This window comes from Rhineura floridana, chromosome 4 (genome assembly GCF_030035675.1).
Source record: "Rhineura floridana isolate rRhiFlo1 chromosome 4, rRhiFlo1.hap2, whole genome shotgun sequence".
Classification (NCBI taxonomy): Eukaryota; Metazoa; Chordata; class Lepidosauria; order Squamata; family Rhineuridae; genus Rhineura; species Rhineura floridana.
This window is the reverse complement of record NC_084483.1, coordinates 101,737,014-101,760,487: the sequence shown is the minus strand read 5'-3', so window position 1 is coordinate 101,760,487 and position 23,474 is coordinate 101,737,014. Positions and strand designations below refer to the sequence as shown.

General features: G+C 44.6%; 1 protein-coding gene across 10 annotated transcripts in view; it reads right to left on the bottom strand.

Annotated features, from left to right (window-relative positions):
* L3MBTL3 (L3MBTL histone methyl-lysine binding protein 3) overlaps window positions 1-23,474 on the bottom strand; it is a 145,056-nt gene that overhangs the window by 50,301 nt on the left and 71,281 nt on the right. For all 10 annotated transcript variants that reach the window (XM_061623832.1, XM_061623833.1, XM_061623830.1 and 7 more), the window contains 5 exons: window positions 21,201-21,277; window positions 17,669-17,754; window positions 7,453-7,563; window positions 4,921-5,035; window positions 3,284-3,386 (listed from right to left, as the gene is read on the bottom strand). In XM_061623832.1, the coding sequence (XP_061479816.1) occupies window positions 3,284-3,386; window positions 4,921-5,035; window positions 7,453-7,563; window positions 17,669-17,754; window positions 21,201-21,277 (492 nt within the window). The remainder of the gene's footprint in view (window positions 1-3,283; window positions 3,387-4,920; window positions 5,036-7,452; window positions 7,564-17,668; window positions 17,755-21,200; window positions 21,278-23,474) is intronic.

Sequence of the window (23,474 nt, the reverse complement as noted above, 5' to 3'; positions counted from 1 at the left end):
TTTGTGTTCACTCACTTCATATTTATCATTTTTAATGATACTCTAAATAAGCCTGGAAAATACTGTAAGACCAAAAATATCTATGTATGTTGTGCGTGTAAATGTCGTTTACAGCCACATAGATTATCTGTAAGAACAAAAACAACTCTCAGTTGGAGGCAATTCAATATCTGATCAGTTGGAAACAATTCTTGTATGCTTTTGGTAAGCTGGTATTTGTATTACTGGCAAAGATAACCCTTTTGCAGGAGGCAGAGGATGGTAGAGTTAAATGTTCTGATCAAGCTAATTATTCCCCAACACCAAAACAAAAGAAATTGTACAGAACACGGTGAAAGAGAGATCACTGTGGGTATGTCACCATTTCTGACCTTGTATATCTTCCCATATGGTGTAAGATATGGGGTGACTATAGTCCTCTTCAGGATTTTGTCTATTCTGTCCAGTGAACAGTTCAAGGCAGTAGTGTAGTGGCAAATTTAGAAGTGAAGGGTCCCTTCATGATAGTCACACCTCACAGCCATGTCCCCTTCTAAGATTATGCAATCTTCTAAGATCATTTTTTTATTATTATTATTATTATTTAATTACATTTCTAAACCGCCCTATAGCTAACAGCTCCCAGGGCAGTGTACAACACGATAACACCACAATATTTAAAATACAAGCATGTGTATTGCGCATACAATTATAAAACATATTTAAAAAGAGAGTAAAAGAAAATAAACATAAGATTAAATTAAAATAAAAAGCTTAAAATGCCTGGGTGAAGAGGTGGGTTTTTACCTGGCGCCGAAAAGATGACAGAGAAGGCGCCAGGCGTATCTCATCTGGGAGGATATTCCATAATTCAGGGGCCACCACCGAAAAGGCCCTAGATCTTGTTACTGTTCTCTGGGCCTCTGTATGAGTTGGGACCCGGAGAAGGGCCTTAGATGTCGAGCGGAGTGAACGGGTAGGAACATAGCGAGAGAGGCGTTCCATCAGATATTGCGGTCCAGTGCCGTTAAGGGCTTTATAGGTAAGGACCAACACTTTGAATCTGGCCCGGAAACGTATTGGAAGCCAGTGCAGTTGGGCCAGAATAGGTGTTATGTGGTCGAATTTCTTCGTCCCAATAAGAACTCTGGCTGCGGCATTCTGCACTAGCTGAAGTTTCCGAATCGTTTTCAAAGGTAACCCTACGTAGAGAGCATTACAGTAATGCAATCTAGAGGTTACCAGAGCGTGAATAACTGAGGCTAGGTTCTCCCTGTCCAGATAGGGTCGTAGTTGGGCTACCAGCCGAAGCTGGTAGAACGCATTTCGTGCCACCGAGGCTACTTGGGCCTCGAGTGACAGAAGCGGATCTAATAAGATCTCCAAACTATGGACCTGTTCCTTTAGGGGGAGTGTAACCCCATCTAGGGCAGGTCTGACATCAACCATCTGAGCAGAGGGCCCCCCCACCAACAGCATCTCAGTCTTGTCAGGATTGAGTTTCAGTTTGTTAGCTCTCATCCAGTCCATTATCGCGGCCAGGCAGCGGTTCAGTACAGCAACAGCCTCACCTGAAGAAGATGAGAAGGAGAAATAGAGCTGCGTATCATCAGCATATTGCTGGAAACGCACTCCAAAACTCCTAATGACCTCGCCCAGCGGCTTCATATAGACATTAAAAAGCATGGGGGACAGAACTGAGCCCTGCGGGACCCCATATTGTAGCACCCAGGGACTCGAGTAATGTTCCCCAAGCATCACCCTCTGGAGACGATTCCCAAGATAGGAGCGCGGCCACCTCCAAGCAGTGCCTCCAACTCCTAAATCCGCGAGTCGCCCCAGAAGGATACCATGGTCGATGGTATCAAAAGCCGCCGAGAGATCACGGAGAACCAACAGAGTTACACTCCCTCTGTCTTTCTCCCAACAGAGGTCATCATACAGGGCGACCAAGGCTGTTTCTGTACCAAACCCCGGCCGAAAGCCGGATTGAAATGGATCCAGATAATCAGTTTCATCCAAAAGGGCCTGGAGTTGGCGAGTGACCACGCGCTCTAGAACCTTGCCCAGAAATGGAACATTTGCTACCGGCCTATAGTTGTTAAAATTGTCAGGGTCCAAGGAGGGGTTTTTTAGAAGCGGTCACACTACCGCCTGTTTCAGGCAAAGTGGGACCACTCCCTCTCGTAAGGAGGCATTAATCACCTCCTTGGCCCAGCCGGCCATTCCATTTCTGCTAGCTTTTATTAGCCACGAGGGGCAAGGGTCCAGAGCGGAAGTGGTGGCCCGTACCTGTCCAAGCACCTTGTCCACATCCTCGAGCTGTACCAACTGAAACTCATCCAATAAAACAGGACAAGACTGTGTTCTGGACACCTCATTAGATTCAACTGTTGCAATATTGGAGTCAAGGTCCCGACGGATGTTTATGATCTTGTCTTGGAAGTGCCTCGCAAACTCATTACAGCAGGCCATTGATGGTAATATTGCGTCCGGAGAACCAGAGTGTAAAAGTCTCCGGACAACTTTATAAAGTTCCGCTGGGCGGTTACAAGATGACTGAATAGAGGTAGCAAAGTATTGCTTCTTCGCCGTCCTCACCGCCCTCACATAACGTTTAGTGGAGGCCTTCACAATCTCATAATTACAGCCATCGGGAGTTCGTCTCCATTTGCCCTCCAACCGTCTCCTTTCTTGCTTCATCACTCTTAGCTCCTCGGTTTTAAGATTATATTTATTGAATTTATATCCTGTCCTTCCTCCCAAACGAGCCCAGGGTGTCAATACAATGGAATTGTGTATTATTTAGTAAAAATAAGCTTTCAGTCCCTGCGATTGTTTGGACATCAGGAATCCCTGGGGTCCCAAAGAGCTGCTGTTTTCCCCTCCCCTGCACGCAGCTAATGGCTTTTGTCTCCTTGTATTCTCCATTTGAGATCAGGTACTCCTTGTAAGTTATTTTGTGCAGATTCTACTACACAGATAGTGTGGGCGGATAATAAAAATATGGTATACACATCTACTCAGAGAAACAAGTCTTTCTGTGTTTAATGGGACTTACTCCACATTTCCTGGTCAATATATATGATCTCTAACAGGCCTTGGGAAATGTGCATATATTGGCTGAATTTTGTACATTCTCCTGCCATTATGAATAATCTCCAAGAGCTTTTGGGGAATGTGTATTATTTCCACTGAATTTTGTATGTTCTCCGGGCAATGTATATATTCTCCAGACAGAATCCATAGCCTCCAAGAAACCTGCCTCCCACCCCATCTCTAATTCAGAAGCATGCACTCATACCTGTGATGGCCCATGTGTCTGGCTCTTTTTATGTGTCCAACTCCTTTGCAGCCTGCTGTAGGACATCCTCCTTGTTCTAAAGCTTCTACTAACTCCAAAGGACCTGTGCAAATATTGTGAGAAGTAAAACATAATGCTACTTTTACATGAGTAAGAATGGAAGGTATCATTAGGCAAACAGTAGCAAACAGTGAATATTAGTCCCCACTTTTAAACGCTGAAGATCAAGAGTACAAGTCACTAAGTTAAAATACATAAGCCTTGCTATAATCTTCTGCAACTGTTTAATTACCTCCTTAGATAAACTCTGACAAGTGCTTTATTCTTTAACATATTATGATTAGTTTATATGCAAATTGAATCAAACAATGGTCTGTTATTCTCTCACTGTAAAAATATGAACGAATATTTGATCTATATGGAATTTCTTTTATGGGCTATTTGTGATTTCTTCTGCTTTGTTTTTGAAAATTTAACTCCAACTATAAAAACACATGCACTCACTCCAGCCGCAAATGTTTGTCAATAAAGAAACTACAATCTAAGAGATTTTAATTATCAGTGTTTTCTAAGAGCAACCTTTGTCCTCCATTGATCCTGCAAGCCTAATCCATAAACTATTACAGCAGTAACTGACTTGACTGTAATATGCCACATCAATTTTTAAAGCCAATCATATATTTTAGAAATATTTATTCTACAGAATGTTTTAAAAGCATTCAAATATTGGTATTTATTTTTTATGAGAGAATAGGGTTACAACATTTAATCAACAAATAATTACTCTAACTCAGTTAAGCACCTTTAATTGCAAAAAAGTTTTTTTTAAAAAAAACTTATATTAAAAGTAAGTTTAAATTCAGATGGAAAGTGCTATCGGAGCATGGAAAGCCTCTACTAAGATAATGCCTGCCACAGCACACATATGCATCATTTAAAAACAAAGGAAATGTGTTTTTCTTTAGGACTATTGTTCTTATTCATATGCAAATTTAATCAATTAATTAGTTGCCACCACAATCCTGTACATATCTACTCAGACATAAACCCCATCAACTTCAATGGGATTTATTCCCAGGTAAACATATATATCTGTAGCTTTCAGGTTAACTAATGCTGCAATCCTACACACATTTATCAGTAAGTCCCACTGCACTTGGTGCAACTTAATTCTGAATAGACATGAATTTTATGTTATGACAAAGAAGTTGCGGGCATGACAAAGAAGTACAGTTTTTTAAAATCTCTTTGAATGTTCAGAAATAATGTAAATTCAAAAGGACTAATTCTTTCACTGTGCTTTGGAGTAGCATGAACTCTCATTTAAGGGCAAGCAAATTAAACATTACAGTAATCACTATCTGGAAATGGAAATGGACTGCCTTCAAGTCAATTCCGACTTATGGCAACCCTATGAATAGGGTTTTCATGGTAAGCAGTATTTAGAGGTGGTTTACTATTGCCTTCCTCTTACCAGTCTGCAATACCAAGGTTAGTGAATCCACTTGAAACAGTGGCTAACTTAGTTTCGTATGACACTGCCTTGGCTTTGCACACTAGACTTATTCAACATCAAACTAATGGCACACATTTATTATCGTATCTTTTATTTTTTACTATGTTATAATGCATCTCACTAAGAGGGGGCTGAAGAGGATGTCCGGTTTTCCCACACCAGCCTGAAGGATGGATATCAGGGCTATCTGCATCGATCCAATAATCAAAAATGCTATCCCAGCCATCAAAGTGGATCTAAAACACAAAGGAATATTACATTTCAGACTAAAGCAAAGTCCTGTTTCTGTGCAATCTCCAAGAGTGCTTTGCTTTTGTTAGGAGACATAATCATTAGAGAATCCATTTATTCAAATTATAAGCATCATGTGTGGGGGGAAGTGGAGTATGTAAATAATACAAAATTAGCTACTGGGTTCTCATTTTGCTAATTATAGCTGCTTTTGCATTTACTGAGAAAAGAATTAGACAGTTGTACTAATGACAGCTAGTTTATCAAGGTCTTGATGCATGAGCTTAAGAATTTCTTCAGTAAAGAATGGTTCTGAATGTGAGTCTAGGCCTACATAACTTGTGACTCACCAAGTTCAGTACAGGTCACTGGCCACACAGTGTAGCCTGCCAGGTGCAACTTATTGTTGCAGTCACTGGCATTTAGCAAAATAGGACATTGACTGAGCCCCTGATGGATCATCAACATGCATGGATTGAGTTTGGCTTCACATTAGAAAGTTATGCAGGCCTGGTCTATACCATCACTATCTTCACATGAAGGATTCTTGAACAATTGCAATGTATCTATAGAGCAGAACACTAAAAATAAGTAAATACACACCTAGGTACAATTTTTGAAAACTACAATCTCTCTGGAATAAGCTGTTCAAGGACTGTAGCCAAATATTCCCTGTCCCCCCTCAGAAAAGTGTGTTTAGATGCCAAATGATCTTCGTACCAAACATTGTGTAGGTTTAAGTAGTGTGAAGAAAATGCTCCCCCTCACACCCACACACTTTAAGAGAGCCACATGTCTCCCACAAAAGTGAGATAAATTTAGGGTAGGGGAGAATTAAGGATAAATTCTCATATTTTTCTGGCTACCAACTTTTTTTCTTTGTTTTCCAGGAATGACCCTGGCAATGACACTACGTCATCATAGCCCAGCATTGTCCCTACTGGTCCATTTGCATTGAGGAACACTGCCAGCTGCTCTGTTGTTGTTTGAAGCAGTGTCAAAGCTCCTCCTTTGAGTTATGGAATTGTTTTTAATGTATTGCATTCTGTTGCATTATTTTATATTTTTATTGATGTAAACCATTCTGTGGCCTATTGGCGAAGGGCAGTAGTTCTAACAATCAATCTTCCAGTAAAACACAAGGTTACAACACTCTGCCCCCTTGCATCTCTCTTGATAAACTGAAAATGGAAATGGACTGCCTTCAAGTCGATTCCGAATTATGGGCGACCCTATGAATAGGGTTTTCATGGTACACTGTATTCAGAGGGGGTTTACCATTGCCTTCCTCTGCGGCTGAGAAGCAGTGACTGGCCCAAAGTCACCCAGTGAGCTTCATGGCTGTGTGGGGATTTGAACCCTGGTCTCCCAGGTCATAGCACCACCACCGCTATGTGAATTTCTCCCAAATCACACACACACACACACAAAAATCTGAAGGGGGAATTTTTGTCCCACCCATATCCCCCTGAAATTTCCCCAGTTATACTATTACTACACATTAAGTTATTATTATTATTACAAAGTAAAGGGCTTTATAAGTACTATCCAGAACAGGAGGAAAAAAGTTTGAGGAGTTCAGGGTTATTTGAGGAATCTAGGTCTGGTTTTTTAAAATTATTTCTAGTCCTGCAGGCCTGATGTGGTGCCACACACTGCTGATATGCAAGAAAGAAGTACTGAAAAACAACCAGCAGATAAAAGCATAATTTAAAAAGATTATAAATATGTTTTAAATGCTTTCTTTCCTTGCTAACTCCAACTTTAGTTTTTTTGTCAATATTGAAGAGGAAATGAATGGGGTGGGGAAGTCGATCCATTTCAAAGGACTAGCATTATATTTCTTGGGAAATAGGATTGTTTCAGTGTTCTTTGGGCACAATCCATCAAGCAATACATTTCAGGTGGATTTTCTCTTATGAACAGAGCTTGTACTAGAATAACTATAGACTAGACAGGTGACTGACAGCTAGTGTGGTGTAGTGGTTAAAGTGTAGGACTACAACCTGGGAGACCAGGGTTTGAATCCCCACATAGCCATGAAGCTCACTGGGTGACCTTGGGCCAGTCACTGCCTCTCAGCCTCATGAAAACTCTATTCATAGGGTCGCCATAAGTTGGAATCGACTTGAAGGCAGTACATTTACATTTAGACAGGTGACCAACTCACCCTAATCTAAAGCCCCATGTGTGATCAAGGAGCTGCTGTGTTTGTAGTCTTCTTCATTCACTTTAACTGAAGGGGATTGTTTCTGTACCCTGTGGAGCTTTGTTTCTCCTTCTGCTGAAGTGAATGGAGAACCCATGTGGGGCATTGTTGGAATAAGACATTATTACTCAGAAGGTATTGTTCAATTGCTGCAATACTGTGCAAGTCTTGCTTATTTAAAAGATAGAGACAGAGAGAGAAAGTCTGAATTACTTTAATTCTGTGGTCATCAGTATCTACCACAGCGGCTACCCTGATAAGTACAGGATTCCTCTTGTCAACTACTTCAAGTCTCATATTCTTCTGGAATCCATGAGAAGGTTTCTACAAGAGAGAAGGATAATTTTAGTTTGAGTTATTATTTATACCCCCACCCATATCTGAATTATACAAAGTGGGTAACAACAAAAAGTACAATATGAAACAAAAAATCATTTTTAAAAAACAGACAAAATTGTTCAGACCATGACAGATACTTCCAGTTTATTATGAATATCTGATAAAAATAATGTCAATTAAACTAAAAAGTTAACTTAAACTGGCTTTCACAAATTTTTTGAAAGCTGTTAATAATTTTGTGTTGTATCTAATTGTGTCCCTCCACTGATGAAAGGCCGTCTGATCCAGCCAAGACCTCCATGAGTGGAAGGTGGCAGGAGATTGGACCATTGGTCTCACCTGAAGGGTGATTTTCATAGGAGGACTGCCATCAAGCGAGTTATAGCTCCACCTATCGTCCGAAGGCAAGAATGTTTTTGAAATCAAGACTAGGGGCATCAGGCCCCTCCCACTCTCCAGTTCATTCGCAGCAAGTCCAAAGAGAGATATCTAAAAATGCAGGAGAAAAGGCCAACGAGCCTACCAGCAAAGACATAACACAATAGCAATAATCATAATAATATGACTCTAACGTAGCGATATAACATTAATAGCAGTCTTGACTTCACTAGTAAATCTAATATAATAGCGTAACAGGAATATATGAAAAAAACCCCAAAAATATCTAGGTATCCAGGTATACTCCAACTGGAAGGGTCGTGATGGCAGTCCTCCTATGAAAATCACCCTTCAGGTGAGACCAATGGTCCATTTTCCATAGGAGGACTGCCATCAAGCGGGATGTACCAAAGCAGCCCATAACAGGGAGGGACCACCCACATCCTAATCATCTTTAAGAGCCTGTTGCAAAACTCGTCTGCCAAAAGAGGCATCGGCAGAGGCATAACGATCTATCTTGTAATGCCTTATAAACGAGTGTGGGGTAGACCAAACAGCAGCTCTGCAAATATCAGCGACAGGAGCGTTGGTAGCAAAAGCAGCCATAGTGGCCGCTGACCTAGTGGAATGAGCTGTTATACTAGCTGGAACTGGAAGCTTAAGGGACTCATAGGCTAAGGTAATACATGCCCGCAACCAGCGGGATAAGGTGGAATTAGCTACTTTATGCCCCATAGAACGTGGATGAAAGGATACAAATAAAGACTCAGTCCGTCATATATCCTGGGTCCTGTTCAGGTAAGTCTTGAGAGCCCTCCGAACATCCAATGAATGTCAAGCCTTCTCTAGAGGATGAGTAGGATTCGGGCAAAATGAAGGAAGCACAATGTCCTGATTGCAATGGAAAACTGAACTGACTTTGGGACGGAAGGCAGGATCAGTTTTCAGCACAACAGAGTCCTTGTGAAAAACACAGAGATGGCGGGCAGAAGACAATGCACCCAGTTCCGAAACTCGTCTCGCGGAGGTGATCGCGATCAGGAACAGGACCTTGAATGACAACAGACGTAAAGGCACAGTCCGAAGGGGCTCGAACGGAGGGCGTTGTAAAGCCTGTAGGACCTTCGACAGACTCCATGAGGGAAAATGGTGGACTGCAGCCGGTGAGCGTAACGCGGTTCCCCTCAGAAAACGTTTGATGAATGGGTGCAAGGCAATAGGAGCACCAGTGGAGGACACTGAAAGGATGGACAACAGAGTGGACGCATGTCTACGTAAGGTGTTGGGTCTAAGTCCCATCAGGAGGCCCCTATGAAGGAATTGTAGTATCTGTTGTATTGTGGCCTGAGAAGGATCAAGGTGTTGGGACTGACACCACCTGGAGAATGCCACCCAAGTATGTTGATATATACGAGTAGCGGATGGACGTCTCGAGGCCAAGATAATGTCAATAACAGCATCAGAGAGGCCAGCAGCCCTTAAATGTCCCCGTTCAAAAGCCACGCTGTTAGCTTGAGCCAATTGGGATCCTGATGCAAGATTGGGCCCTAGGATAAGAGGTCTGGCCTGACTGGGAGCGTCCAAGGGTCCGTCACTGACATGGCAAGGAGCTCCGAGAACCACGGTCGACGGGGCCAATATGGAGCTATCAGAACCAGTTTGGCCCTCTTGCGTCGTGCCTTCCTCAAGGTTCTGGCTAACAGTGGTATTGGAGGGAAGGCGTACAATAGGCCATCGGGCCACTGTAGCGACAGGGCATCCACCGCTTCCGCTGTCGTGTCCAGGTATCGAGCGAAGTACCTGGGTAGCTGGCAATTGCGACTGGAGGCAAATAGATCGACTGAGAAGATGCCGAACCGACACTGGAGAAGGTGGAAAATGGTCGGATGAAGTTTCCATTCTCCCGGAAAGACCTGTTGTCTGCTGAGCCAGTCTGCTGTCACATTCCAAATTCCTCTGAGATGTTCTGCTTTCAAGGATTGCAGATGTTGCTCTGCCCAGTCGAATATGAGGGAAGACAGGTTCTGCAGAGGACAGGACCTGGTCCCCCCTTGTCTGTTTAAATGAGATTTGGCACACGTGTTGTCCGTTCGAATGAGAACATGGTCCAAGTGGAACAGAGATTGAAAATGGAGCAGAGCTAAGTGGACAGCCTTCAATTCCAGCCAGTTGATGCTGTGAGTCTGCTCTGCCGTGGTCCAAACCCCCTGAACGAACTGGGAGTTGCAGTGGGCTCCCCAGCTGAGGAAACTGGCATCTGTGGTGATGAAAGTCCTGCGGGGTTCTCTGAATGGAGTGCCCTGGGTGAGGTGTTGAACCCTCGTCCACCAGCGGAATGACAGACGCAGTGATGAGCTCAGGGGGATCGCTCGATGGTTTGAGTTGGCGATGTCCTGTTGAAACGGTAACAAAGCCCACTGGAGTGGGCGTGTGTGAGCTCGAGCCCGTGGCACAATATGGATGGTGGACACCAACATTCCGAGGGCCCTGGCTAAAAGTATGACGTCTGCAGTTGTGTGGCACATCAGAGACCGAGCGATGTCTGTGATGGCAGTTATGCGGTCTGGAGACAGGAACACCGTCACCTGCAGGGTGTCCAACATCGCCCCTAGATGTTGTAGGCGCTGGGTTGGTTGAAGATGGCTTTTGTCGAAATTGACTAGCCAGCTGTAGGCCTGCAAAACATGGAGCGTGAGCGTTAGATGGTGATGAGCCAGCTCCCTGGAACTCGCCCGTATTAACAATCCAAATAGGGGTAGATATGGACCCCTTGAAGTCGGAGGTAAGCCACTAGTATGAGTAGCACCTTGGTAAATACTCTCGGGGCAGAAAAGAGGCCGAACGGCATAGCTCGATATTGAAAATGCTGGGAGCCGAAGGCAAATCGAAGGAATTTTCTGTGGGCTATGCAGATAGGTACATGGAGATACGCTTCCTTTAGGTCGATAGAAGCCAGGAAGTCTCCTTCTTGAAGGCTTTCTATAATGGAGTGGAGGGATTTCATTTTGAACCTTCGATACTTTACGAAACGGTTAATGAACTTGAGGTCCAATACCGCCCTCCATGACAGATCTCGTTTGGGCACAGCAAATAGGAGGGAGTACACCCCACCCGACCTCTCTGTTGTAGGGACTGGCTCTATCACCGCTATGTCCAAGAGGTGATGTATGGCGGTCTGCATGATGCAGTGCCTGGCTGATGCCCTAGGACAAGGAGAAGGATGAAATCTGTCTGGAGGGGTCATCCAAAACTCCAGTGCATAGCCATAACAAAAAAGATCTCTGATCCAATGGATCTGAGTCAGACGCAGCCAATGGTCTCCAAACAGAAGCAGTCTACCCCCAACCGGTATTTATTTATTATTTATTTTAAAAATTTATATACCGCTCTAGTTCCGAAACTCAGAATTCAGAGCGGTGAACATTAAAAACAGAGATAATACAAAAAAACAGCATAATGCAATACCTAAAAACAAATAAGTAAATTAATACTAAAAAAGTTCGACAACAATCTCAATTCAAACATTAAAAGCTAGTTGAAACAAGTATGTTTTAATCTGTCGACGGAATTCAATGAGAGACGAGGAACGTCGTATCTCAGATGGTAAATTATTCCAAAGAGTAGGGGCTATGACTGAGAAGACCTTCCTCCTGGTGTTCATTTGGCGGATCATGAAAGTTGAGGGAATAATAAGAGTGCCTTTAGAAATCGATCTCATAGGGCGATAGGTTTTGAATTCAACAAGACGGTTAGTCAAATATACCAGCGCCAGTCCATGAAGAGCCTTAAAAGTTAGGACCAGAATCTTAAACTGATGTCTGGAGCTAATAGGGAGCCAGTGAAGATGGTAAAGAAGAGGTGAAGTATGAACCCGAGGGCCAGTTTTAGTGATCATCCTAGCGGCCGCTCTTTGTACCCGCTTGAGCAGTCGAAGTGCTCTAACAGAAAGGCCGACCTATAAAGAATTACAATAGCCCAGTCGAGAGGTTACTAAGGCCTGAGTTACTTTCATTAATTCTGATGTTCCTAAAAGTGGGCGAAGTTGACGGACTAGTTTTAGTTTTGCAAATGCGGCTCTAGACACGGCTGCAACCTGGGGTTCAAAGGTTAGGGCTGAGTCCAAGATTATACATAAGCTACGGACTTGAGATTTTAAAGGGAGAAAAACTCCATCAAGTGAAGGCAGATGTCCAGTTCCTTGGGGGAGATTTTTGCCAATGAGAATGACTTCTGTTTTTTCTGGGTTTAGTTTCAGTTTGTTTTTATTGATCCAACTTTGTACTGCTAGGAGACATTGATTAAGGCAGTTGACAGTCTCTACAGTGTTCGGTGGAAAGGAACAATAAAGTTGTGTATCATCGGCATATTGGTGATAATGAATCCCAAATTTTCGAATGATTTTTCCTAAAGGGCTTACATAAATATTAAATAACATCAGGGATAAAACAGAGCCCTGTGGGACGCCATATTTTAATGGCCAGGGTTTAGAGCAATGATCCCCAAGGGCAACTCTCTGAAGCCTTTTTTCCAGAAAGGAGCGAAGCCATTTTAGTACTGTACCTCTGAGACCCATATTAAAGAGACGGTCTAACAAAATGCTGTGATCAATTGTGTCGAATGCGGCAGATAGATCCAATAAAACTAGAAGGGACAGATTGCCTTTGCATTGTTCTAGTCGAAGATCGTCGACCAGTGCGACTAGAGCCGTTTCAGTCCCATGATTCGGTCTGAAACCCGATTGGAAGAGATCATAACAGTCAGTGGTGTCTATAAACTTTTGAAGCTGTGAGGCTACCACTCTTTCAATGATTTTACTCAGAAAAGGTAGATTAGATACCGGTCGATAATTATTTAATATTTTAGGGTCGAGAGAGGGTTTTTTTTAGTAAAGGTGTAACCATTGCTTCTTTTAGGCATTCTGGTAAGTGGCCTTGTTGAAGAGAAGAATTTACGATTGTACTAATCCAGCTTGCTAATTTCAAATTTGATGTTTTTATCAACCAGGAAGGACATAGATCAAGTAAGCAGGTTGTTGGATTCATTCCATTTAGAAATCGAGGAATGTCATCTGGAGAGATTAATTGAAAAGTGGCAAAAAGCGGAGAGTAGTCACTTTCTGATCTGATGTTCTTTTCTTCTGCCATTTCAGTATGATCTATATTAAAACGGATCTGATCCACCTTAGCTTCAAAAAATGAGGCAAATTCTTGGCAGCGGGCTTGAGAGCAGGTTAAATGAGAGTTTGTTTGTGGTGTCTGAAGGAGATTATTCACTATCCAGAACAGTTCTTTTGGATGATTACTCGATGAGGCAATAGAGGTCGAATAAAAAGATTTTCGAGCTGCCACTCTCATCGAGGCATAGGTTTTTGCACATTTGTTGGCTTGAATCTTATCGAATGAGCTAGTTGACTTTTTCCAGCGCCGTTCTAGACGCCGGTAGGAACGTTTCATTTTTAATAGGTCTCACGTCAGTACTGTTTGTGCTGGCGAGACCCTCCTCTATATGAGGAAGTTGGGGTACCTCTGCGCCCCTGGTACTGACCTCTGCCTGGGAAATGCCGGTTCCAGACCCCCCTGGAGGCACGGAAATCATAGGTTCAGAATTCGCGGCCGCGTCCCTCGAAAGGGCTGGGTCGTGCGGTATAAGGGGAAACGCCTGAAAGGCCTGTGATCAACGTTCTTAACAGTAGCCAAAACAGGCTTTCGAGCATCCTTGGGGTCAACAAGCACTGCCTTTAGGGCTTACTCGCTGAAGAGTAAAGATCCGGAATAAGGTGCCCTTGATAAATTAACTCTGGCTGTAGAGTCAGCTTGCCAGTGACGGAGCCAGACGGTCCGTCGAGCGACTACCTGAGCTGCCATAGATCGTGCTCCCAGTTGATTTGCGTCCAAGGTGGCATCAGCTACAAACGCTGCTGTCTTGCGCAATTTTATCAGTGACCTCCTCAGAGATACAGGATCGGGATTAGTATCCTCTAAAAGGTTGTCCAACCACATCATCGCTGCCCTGGAAAAGATGGAAGCTGATACGGAGGCTCGCATGGAGAAGGCGGTGGCCTCATGATTCTTGCATAAGGCAAAGTCCAGCCTCCACTCAGTGGCATCCTTTAGATGGGACTCTCCTTCCCTCGGCAAAAGGGATCTAGAGACGAGACTGGAGATCAGCTCATCTATGCCAGGAACGGCCAGTCTGCTGGTAAAGTCCAGAGCCAGAGAATAAAGTCTGTCCGCAAGGGCGTTGAAGCGGCGAGCTTGTAATGGATGAGACCATTCGTCGTTGGCCAGTTTAGTAATGGGATCTGGCACTGGAAGGCAGTGCTCTGCTGGAGCGGGGGATTTCAGGACCCTGGCCCCTTTAATAGCGGGAGCGGATTTGCCTCATTACATACATAGTGGTCCATACTGTGCTGAGGTATGGCGGGGACTTGTGGCAGTGACTGTGTTTGAGTAAAAAATGACAGCATGCCTTGTAGTTGTGATAGGAACTCATGAGACAGCTGCAGCCCCGGTGAAGCGGATGGTTGCGCTTGTAGAGGCGGCCCAGTAGGCTGTGACGATGGATAAGCCCTGGGCGGTAATATGGGAGGGGGCTGGCTGGTAGTTGGCTGTTCCGGAAACCCAGCGAAGTCCTCCTCCTCGGAGGAAGCAGTGGGAGAGTGAAATAAATTCGTTAACTGTTCCTGGGCTGCTCCATCGGAAGCCGGAACAGAGACATAGCATGGGCGCTTGGTTTTGCTGTGGCTGGAAAGATGTTTTGTTTTGGCAATTGCTTTGGTGTGCTTATGCTTGGCCGCCTTAGATGGTTTCGGCTTGACTATCTGAGTCTTCGCTGGCTGTTCCGCCATCTTATATTTGCTATGGGTTACAGTACACGGCCACGGATGGGGCAGAATGCACAGACCCGAACAGGCTCAGTACATGACCACGGATGGGGTAGAATGCACTGGCAGATGGCTAAGTACACGGCGTCGGATGGGGCAGAATGTACAGTATCAACAGCCTTGGTACACGGCGTCGGATGGGGCAGAATGTACAGTATCAACAGCCTTGGTACACAGCCACGGATGGGGCAGAATGTACAGTCCAAACGGCTTGTGCACAGTATCAACAGTCTTAGTACACAGCCACGAATGGGGCAGAATGTACAGTTCAAACAGCCTGGTGCACAACCACAGCCTTGATGATACAGTCACAAAAGTACAGGTTCAAATAGTTGCAGTGATCAGGTAGTTGCAAGAAGCAGCAGCAGTAGTCGTGTGGTAGAGTAGCCCGTGTAGAACTATAGGATCCTATCTGCAGCATACATACAAGGAGCCCTTACCAGCTAAACCCCCCTTTGTTTAGTACTGAATAGACTGAACAGAAAGGGCGGGAAAAAAGGGGACAAACAAAATGGTGCCCGCAAAATGAGCGGGAAAATTTTTAATCAAAAATGGCGGAACATGAAGAAGGAGCAATGGCGGATACTGAGGAGCACCAGCGAACTGAAAAGGGGTTGCCGAGCACAGCCTCAATACGTGCTACAGCCGCGGGGTTTATAAACATAATCGCGGCTCTAAAAGCCAGGCAGGAGAGACTCTGTCAGGGAGGCAGGACGGCCGGTGAGATGCTGAAGCAGCTGAGGCGAACGAGCCGCAGCTGCCGGCTGCAGAGAGCGTCGCGGCAAGATTTTTTAAAAGCCGCGGAACGAGTCCGGGAAGTCAGAGCAGCCCAAGGATAAGAGCCGCTAAGAGGTAAGGGAGGAGAGCCGCAGCCACAGGCTCCTGGAGGGGGAGTTTTAAAGGGACCGCCACGAGGAAAAAAGCCGCGGTCGTACCGAGAAGGCAGGAACCCAAACGGCCAGGGACTAAAAACAAGAGGGAGCCGCCAGAGCAGGCTCCTGTGGGAGACGTGAATCCGTAAGGGCACAAAACAAGCGGCGGGTAAAGCAGGGAGCTGCAGCCGCAAGTTCCCGCCTGAGAAAAGAGAGAACCACAGCCGCGGTCTCTCTAAGAGCCGTTAGGCTAAAACCTGGGAAAAAAACGGTCCGGGTAAGGGAGAACCCCCCCCCAAGGAATTCCCCAGGAATAACGAACAAAACGATGTTAAATACAAGACAGAGGGAAGGAAAGAACGTGGAATACACAGACAACAAAACCTCCACACCCTGTCAGACAAATACACAAAAAACACAAAAGACTTAGCTAGAAGCTACGCTATCAGCAATATCAAACTTGTTCGGTACGAAGGCAAGAATGAACTGGAGAGTGGGAGGGGCCTGACGCCCCTAGTCTTGACTTCAAAAACATTCTTGCCTTCGGACGATAGGTGGAGCTATAACCTGCTTGATGGCAGTCCTCCTATGGAAAATTTGGAAGTTCTCCCTTTCTCCTGCATCCACCTGTGCCACCTTGCATGCTGTTCCAGAGAATCCTCCAATTCTCTGGAGAAGATGGGACAGGGGCGGCACACAGACAGCAGAGTGAAGAAAAAAATAAGTGAAAGCCGTCTCCCACACATCTTCCACTCACAGAAGACTGTCAGATCAAAGAGCCTTCTGTCAGTGGAAGGACAAAACTGGATATAGCCCTTTTTGCTTAGCACAGTTAAAATGTTTTGATGATGTATTTATTTATTTATTTATTTTATTATACTTGTATACCGCCCCATAGCTGAAGCTCTCTGGGCGGTTTACAGTAACTAAAAACATTAAAACAAATACAATTTAAAACAGATCTTATAAAAACAATTTAAAACACAATTTAAAAATTAAAACAGTATAAAACACATGCTAAAATGCCTGGGAGAAGAGGAAAGTCTTGACCTGGCGCCGAAAAGGTAACAGTGTTGGTGCCAGGCGCACCTCGTGATAATGGGATTTCAAGCTACACTTTCTCCACATATCATTTGAGACAGGATTTATTCAATCTCTGCATTGTGGGGAGGAGAAATAAGGGCAAATCCTGATCGGGTATATCTTGAATGGTGTAGATAGAAGGAGGGTCACCAACTAAAACAATTGGCAGCAGATTCAGAATACAAAAAGGAAAGAGTTCTTCACAGACTGCATAGTTAATTTGTAGAATTCACTATTAATTACATAAAGCATTGATTTATGGGTAGCTTGCCTTTGAGTGCAAGCCTTTCCTTTCTTAAATTGCCAGCTGGGTAGGGGGTCTAACCCTTTGCCATTTGCTGTAGCCCTGATCACAGCCTCATGCTTGCAATTTGTATTGGGAGAAAAAGCTTTGGAGTAAAAGCGCTTTTCCCTAATGCAATCTACAACTATGGGGGCTCATGATTTGGATGTGGACTGCTGGGGGCAAGGAGAGATAAAGACCCCAGCCCCACACCAGGGTCCCAATCCGGACCACCACTCCCCACTTTGGCAATTTATGAAATAAAAAGCTTGCCTGCAAGGACAAGCTACATGATAAATGTCACATATCCTTTGGGCCCTTTGTAGCGATGGCCACTAGTTTATTGGGGCTTTTTTTGTTTTTATTTTTGCTGATTCTCGTCTTCATTGGAGCCCCTCCCCCACACTCTTCCAGAGCAAACCTAGAGCAAATTTTCAAGGGGCACAAGGGAGCTGCAAGGGAAAGGGAATATCAATGAAAGTCACCCTCCCCACCAGCTTCTCCTTAAGATTCAGACCAATCACCAGAGGAGCAGCAGTGAAAGCAGCTAATAAGCATGATAAATATGAGAATGCTACAGATCTCTCTTACCACTTTAAAAGCCCTGGCAGGTGCAGGTAAAGAACTGGTTTCTTCCAAATACTTCTCCCAAGAAAAATGTTTAGCATGTGGATAGTCTAGTAGATAAATAATAATACAAGATTTAACTGTCATGCAACAGATATATTCAGGATATTTTTCAGGCAGTTCAAAGAAGTGACAAAAGGAGGAGGAGGAATAAGTGTGACTTGCACTTCTCCCTACCCTCCACCCTGGTTTTCAGTGAATTGTAGACAGAAATCCAAATTTCAGAAGCCATCTCTCCCACATCTTACCCAGAGGAGATCCACATAATTTCACTGCTTCTTTGACCAGTTTTCAGAAAATATGTATTTTTGCTCCAATGTGTTTTGACATTCATTTAACACACAATATAATCAAAGAAAGAAGCTTTTGAATATCAAAAATGATTACTGAATGATAGGGAAATACTCGGTAACAATTATTTTATGGATTCTAAGCAGATGAGGGACCTGAAGCCAAATATTTGGCTGGTTATGATTCAATATATGAAAATTTAGCCCTTCTCATATTTACTTCTCATGATCCCAGCAACTTCCACACTTCCTCTAATCCCATTCCGCCTTGTTCCTCAGAATTCTCCTACCAACTATATCCATAAGGTCAACAGTTCCCCTTTCTGTATCCACCAAATGCTAGTCCTATCTCTCATTTTTATTTTCCCCTATTCCTCTGAACCTGCATTCTTTCCAATTTCTATACAGTCCCTTCTCTCAATATTCTACCTTTTCTGTATCATTCCCTTTAGCCTTCATTTACCTTCTCTTCTTCCCCTAGCCCTTCTCCTCTCCTCCATTCCTTCTTCCCAAGGCTCTCTGCCTCTTCATACCACTTGCTCCTTGGCCCCTCCCTCTTCTAATGTATGCGAGTCATGTCTACAGCAACCAGATATAGGAGGGGAAACGACACCAAATGCAGTTGCCAGGTCACAAGCATCCCAAACCTTCAGATTTCAGGGGCAAGAACACAGTGACATCACTCTCTCTGGCACCTTCCTACTCCTACCCACCTCCCCCACCCCACTCACTTACTCATTCCTCCAGGCAATTTCCTTCCTACCCCCACACTTCACTCACCATCTTCTTTTGGTGGCACCCCACACTGGGTGCATACAGGCCTCCTTCCTGCTCAACCTTTGGGGAAGCCTGGGCTCACTCTCTCACTGCTGCTGTCGCTCCAGGCAGGTGAGAGGTTGAGGCTGTGGGGTCATGTGACCTCACACAACACCTTGCTTGCCCAGAGATTGGGGTGAATCCCCTGGAGACTCTGGGAGGAACCCCAAAACCTGGAGTCTCTGGGTAAAATCCAGAGACCATGGCACACTGCATTTGCTGGCTAGCCTTACCCTCGATGTCTGCATGTTGGGCACTGATGTTTGAAAAGCCTACATGTGAACAGTTGCATAAGCTTATTTATTTATAAAAAAATTAAGCCAACTTTCTAGGCCACGACTACCCAAGGCAGCAAACACCAACAAAACCTCAAACAAGCTTTCCTATTGGGATGTCTGTGCTTAATACACATTCATCAGGGATGGAGCTAGCTAGTATGAATGAAGTTGGGACTTGGCCAGTCTCAGCCCCACTTCTCGTTCTGCATATGATTACCCTACATGCAAGTAGTACATGAATAGGACTTCAGTGACATCAGAATAGTTCATTAAACCAAAACAGGCAGCTTCATTATAAGTATAGATTGGGGGGAAAATACTATAGTGCATTCCATTTATATAATCTTAGCTATAAAATAGACCAAGCCCATTATTATAATGCTTAATGAATGAAAAATGTCACTAAAACACTGCTGTGACTTTCATTTATTATTTATTAATTATTTAATTTATATCCCACCCTTCCTCCCAGCAGGAGCTCAGGGCGGCAAACAGAAACACTAAAAACACTTTAAAACTTCATAAAAAGACCATAAAATACATTAAAACAAAACATTAAAAACATTTTTAAAAAAGCTTTTAAAAAGCTTTTGAGCATGTAAGCAACAGAGACTGAATGGCTTGTGCATTTCAGCCAGCGGTGTCACTAGCGGGAGTGCGGGGGGGTGCGGACCTCTGGTGCGCACCCTCCCAGGGGCATGGATGAGGTGGCTGGGCTTCCGTGCGCGCACACTCGAGGCCAGCCACCCCGTCCATGCCCCTGGGAGGGCGTGCGCCGGAGGGGCACCCAGCCAGAGAAGGCCTGGGAATGCCGGCGCGCCTCCCTCGCCCCACCCGCCTGCCTCCGAGGAGGAGTTGGAGCAGCCTTGCCGGGCAATGGCACAGGGCGGCTCTGGGTGTCACCCCCCTCATGGTGACACCCGGGTGCGGGCCGCACCCTCCGCACCCCGGTAGTGACGCCCCTGATTTCAGCTTTTAGCAATTTACTGAGTCAAGTACTAATTTGAACCTTTAAGGGTTATACATTTGTTTTGAATTTAGATAGCCACCTACCTAGGCAGTAATCTCTTACTAAAGTTGCTTTAAACATAATTCATACCAACACTGAAAATGGCGAGTACAGATTGATTGATATCACGGGGAAAAATATTGTCACTGTGGGAAATCCAGTTTGAGTTTTCTGTGTTTATAAAATGCATACTTTTAAAAGCTTACAAAGCATTGCTTTTCAAAGTGACTCATAATATGGTAGTGCATAACACCATTGCTCTGTGTGGGCTATTTTACAGAATTCCCTACTAACAAGCTACAATTAAATCACTGACAGGTTAAATATTTATAGTACATGTAAAGGTTGTTCTATAAGTAGATTTTCATGCTCCAATTTCATAGCTCCAAGATATTATTCATGATTTCCAGTTTATTGATTCTCATTTGCTAGCTATTACAATTTTCCATAACAAATTCTCTCTTTAGCATGGTAGTATTTTTGCTTTATTCATATACTTGTTCTCATGATCTCTTTGTTTAGTTTAATTCAGTGCAATTAAGGGATGTTGGCTTTGTCTTAACAAAAAACACTTCCACTCACACAAACCTCCCCCTGGCATACTGTAGCCTTCCACATCATGTCCCATTTTGCTGCAGAGAGTCCCCAAAGCCTAGGAGTAGCTTTTCAGAGTGAATGGTGGCCTTAAGTAGGGAATCTCAGTTGCAGAGCATCTGTTTTTGATGTACAAGGTCCCAGGTTCTACTCCCAGCTTCTCCAGGTAGGACTGGGAGTATTCCCTGTCTGAAACCCTGAAGAGCCAATATTGACAATACTGAACTAGATGCACTAGCAGTTGGTATAAGTGTTGAAGCACTTTCCGCTAAAATAATGTTACCTCTGGATGTTAAATACCTTCTACTGTGCAATTTCTAGGATGAACAGAAATCCATCTTTTCCAGCAAATAATATTCTGGCATAAATTATTATCCTCTCCCTTCTCCCATCATAGTCCATGCAAACTCACTTTTAAATTGTGAGAGAATGTTCACTCCTAGTAATTCCTTTTTATAGTTTCTAGTCTTCTGAAATAAGCATGCATAGATGTGCTATTTCATACAGACCTGGAGGGGTTACAAGAGTTTTTCTGTGTTCTTTACACCAGCCAACTGGATGAATATGTGGACTAGCCGCTTCACACCTGCAGGGGAAATAGTGATTAGATATGTGTCATTCCTGCAAATGCCTTAAGGGCTTCCTTGGGTCTGTCTAAAGGAGCTTATGTCCATAAATAAAAGTTACCCAGAAAAAAATTTTCACCAGCCCACCCAGGGCCAGCGCGAAAGGGCGGCCAGTTCGGACCCTGGCCAAGGGCCCCGCAGCCCACAGGGGCCTCTGAACGACCCCTGATTAGGGTGGGAGAGTAGTGCTCCCCTTCCACGATCCGCGGCAGGCTCCCTGCTGCAGATCACAAGGAAGGAGCTTTCAGACTGCCCAGCCGTTCGCTTACTCCACCTACCTCTTGCTCCTGTCTTTTGAGGCTGTGCGTGCTGTGCACACAGCGTTTCCATCAAGCAAGATGGCAGTGGAGGCTTTTTAAAGGGGCTGATGCTCCTACTGCCATCTTGGTTGAAGGCAGGCATACAGCACATGTGTGCCATCAACCAAGATGGTGGCAGGGACCCAGCAGCCCCTTAGAGAAGCCTCCACTGCCATCTTGGTTGATGGCAGCCCTGTGCACACAGTGCTCGCAGCAACAGGAGACGAAAGAGGTAGGTGAAACAAGCAGGAGCCATGCGCCTGGAGCAAGCTAGTACCCAAGGGCCCAGTCATGCCTGGCGCCAGCCCTGAGCCCACCTGCTGATGACACTAATTTGTGGCCTAAAATAGGAGAAAAAAGAACAAACTGTGATGATTTTACTCAATGCAAGTGACTATTTGAGTGGCTATTTACAAGCTTAAGTTTAGACTACTTTGTTGTTATTATATTGTTACTGGGGGGATGTATATTTAAATATGTTTTTATGTTGTAAGTTGCATATTGAGAGGTTGGTAATAAATAAGTTCATAAAATATGCTCATAAAATTGAATTTTAGACCCTTCGGAGGCCCATTGTGAACTGTTTGCAAGGCACTTTGACGGTAAAGTTGCTTGCCTCTGTGGCAGTCTTGATGCCCCATCCACATCTGCTGTAGTGCCCAGTGAGGAGTCCAGTGCAACATCTCCTGCAACTTCTTGGGATCAGTTTCAGTTGATGCAGCCTGATGACATGGACAAAGTGTGGCAGCAATGTGTCTTCTCGACCCTTGCCCTTCTTGGCTTATTAAAGTTTGCCGAGGGGGTATGACTAAGTGGATCAAAAGTATGGTCAACATGTCTTTCCGGGAGGGAGAGGTCCCAGCTGCCCTGAAAGAGGCAGTGATCCGACTGATCCAGAAAAAGACCATCCTGGACACATTGGTTTCTGACAACTACCAGTTGCAAATACCCCCTTTTTAGGGAAGGCATTGAGAGGGTTGTGGTGCAGCAATTACAGTACTCTTGGATGAAACAGATTATCTTGACCCACTCCAATCTGGGTTCAGGACTGGTTATGTGATTGAATTGGCCTTGGTCATCCTGATGGATGACCTTTATTGGGAGAATGACAGAAGAGTGTGACCCTGTTATTCTTACTTGATCTCTTGGTGGCTTTTGATACCATTGACAATGACATCCTTCTGAGCAGACTTGGCGAGATGGGTATCAGAGGCACTGTTTTATAGCGATTCCGATTCTACCTCCAGGGTCATTTTCAGAGAATAGCAGTTTTGCTGTGGGGTGCCACAGGGTACCATCTTGTCCTCAATGCTGTTTAACATCTACATGAAGCCCTTGGAAGTGGTCTTCAGGAGATTTGGGGTGAGGTGTCAGCAGTACACTGATGATACTCAGCACTATTTCTCTGTAAATCTGAACTGGGAGATGCTGCGGAAGCCCTGGGCCAGTCCCTGAACTTGGTGGTGGGCTGGATGAGGGTCAATAAACTGAGTCTGGATCCTAGCAAGATCCTAGCAAGGCACTGTGGGTTGGTGGTTCCCAAGTTCGGATAATTGGGAAATTACCTACTTTGGATGGAGCCATACTCCATCTGAAAGAGCAGATTTATAGTCTGGGGTTGCTCCTGAATTCATCTTTGCTGCTAGAGGCCCAGGTGACCTCAGTGGTGTGTGTTTTACCAGCTTCAGCTGGTAGGACAGCTGCGGTCGTTTCTGGATTGGGATAACCTGACCTCAGTTGTACTGATAACCTCCAGGTTGGATGACTGTAATGTGCTCTGTGCAGAGATGCCCCTGAGGTGGTCTGGAAGCTGCAGCTGGTGCAAAATGTAGTGGTGTGACTGCTCACTGGGGCAGGT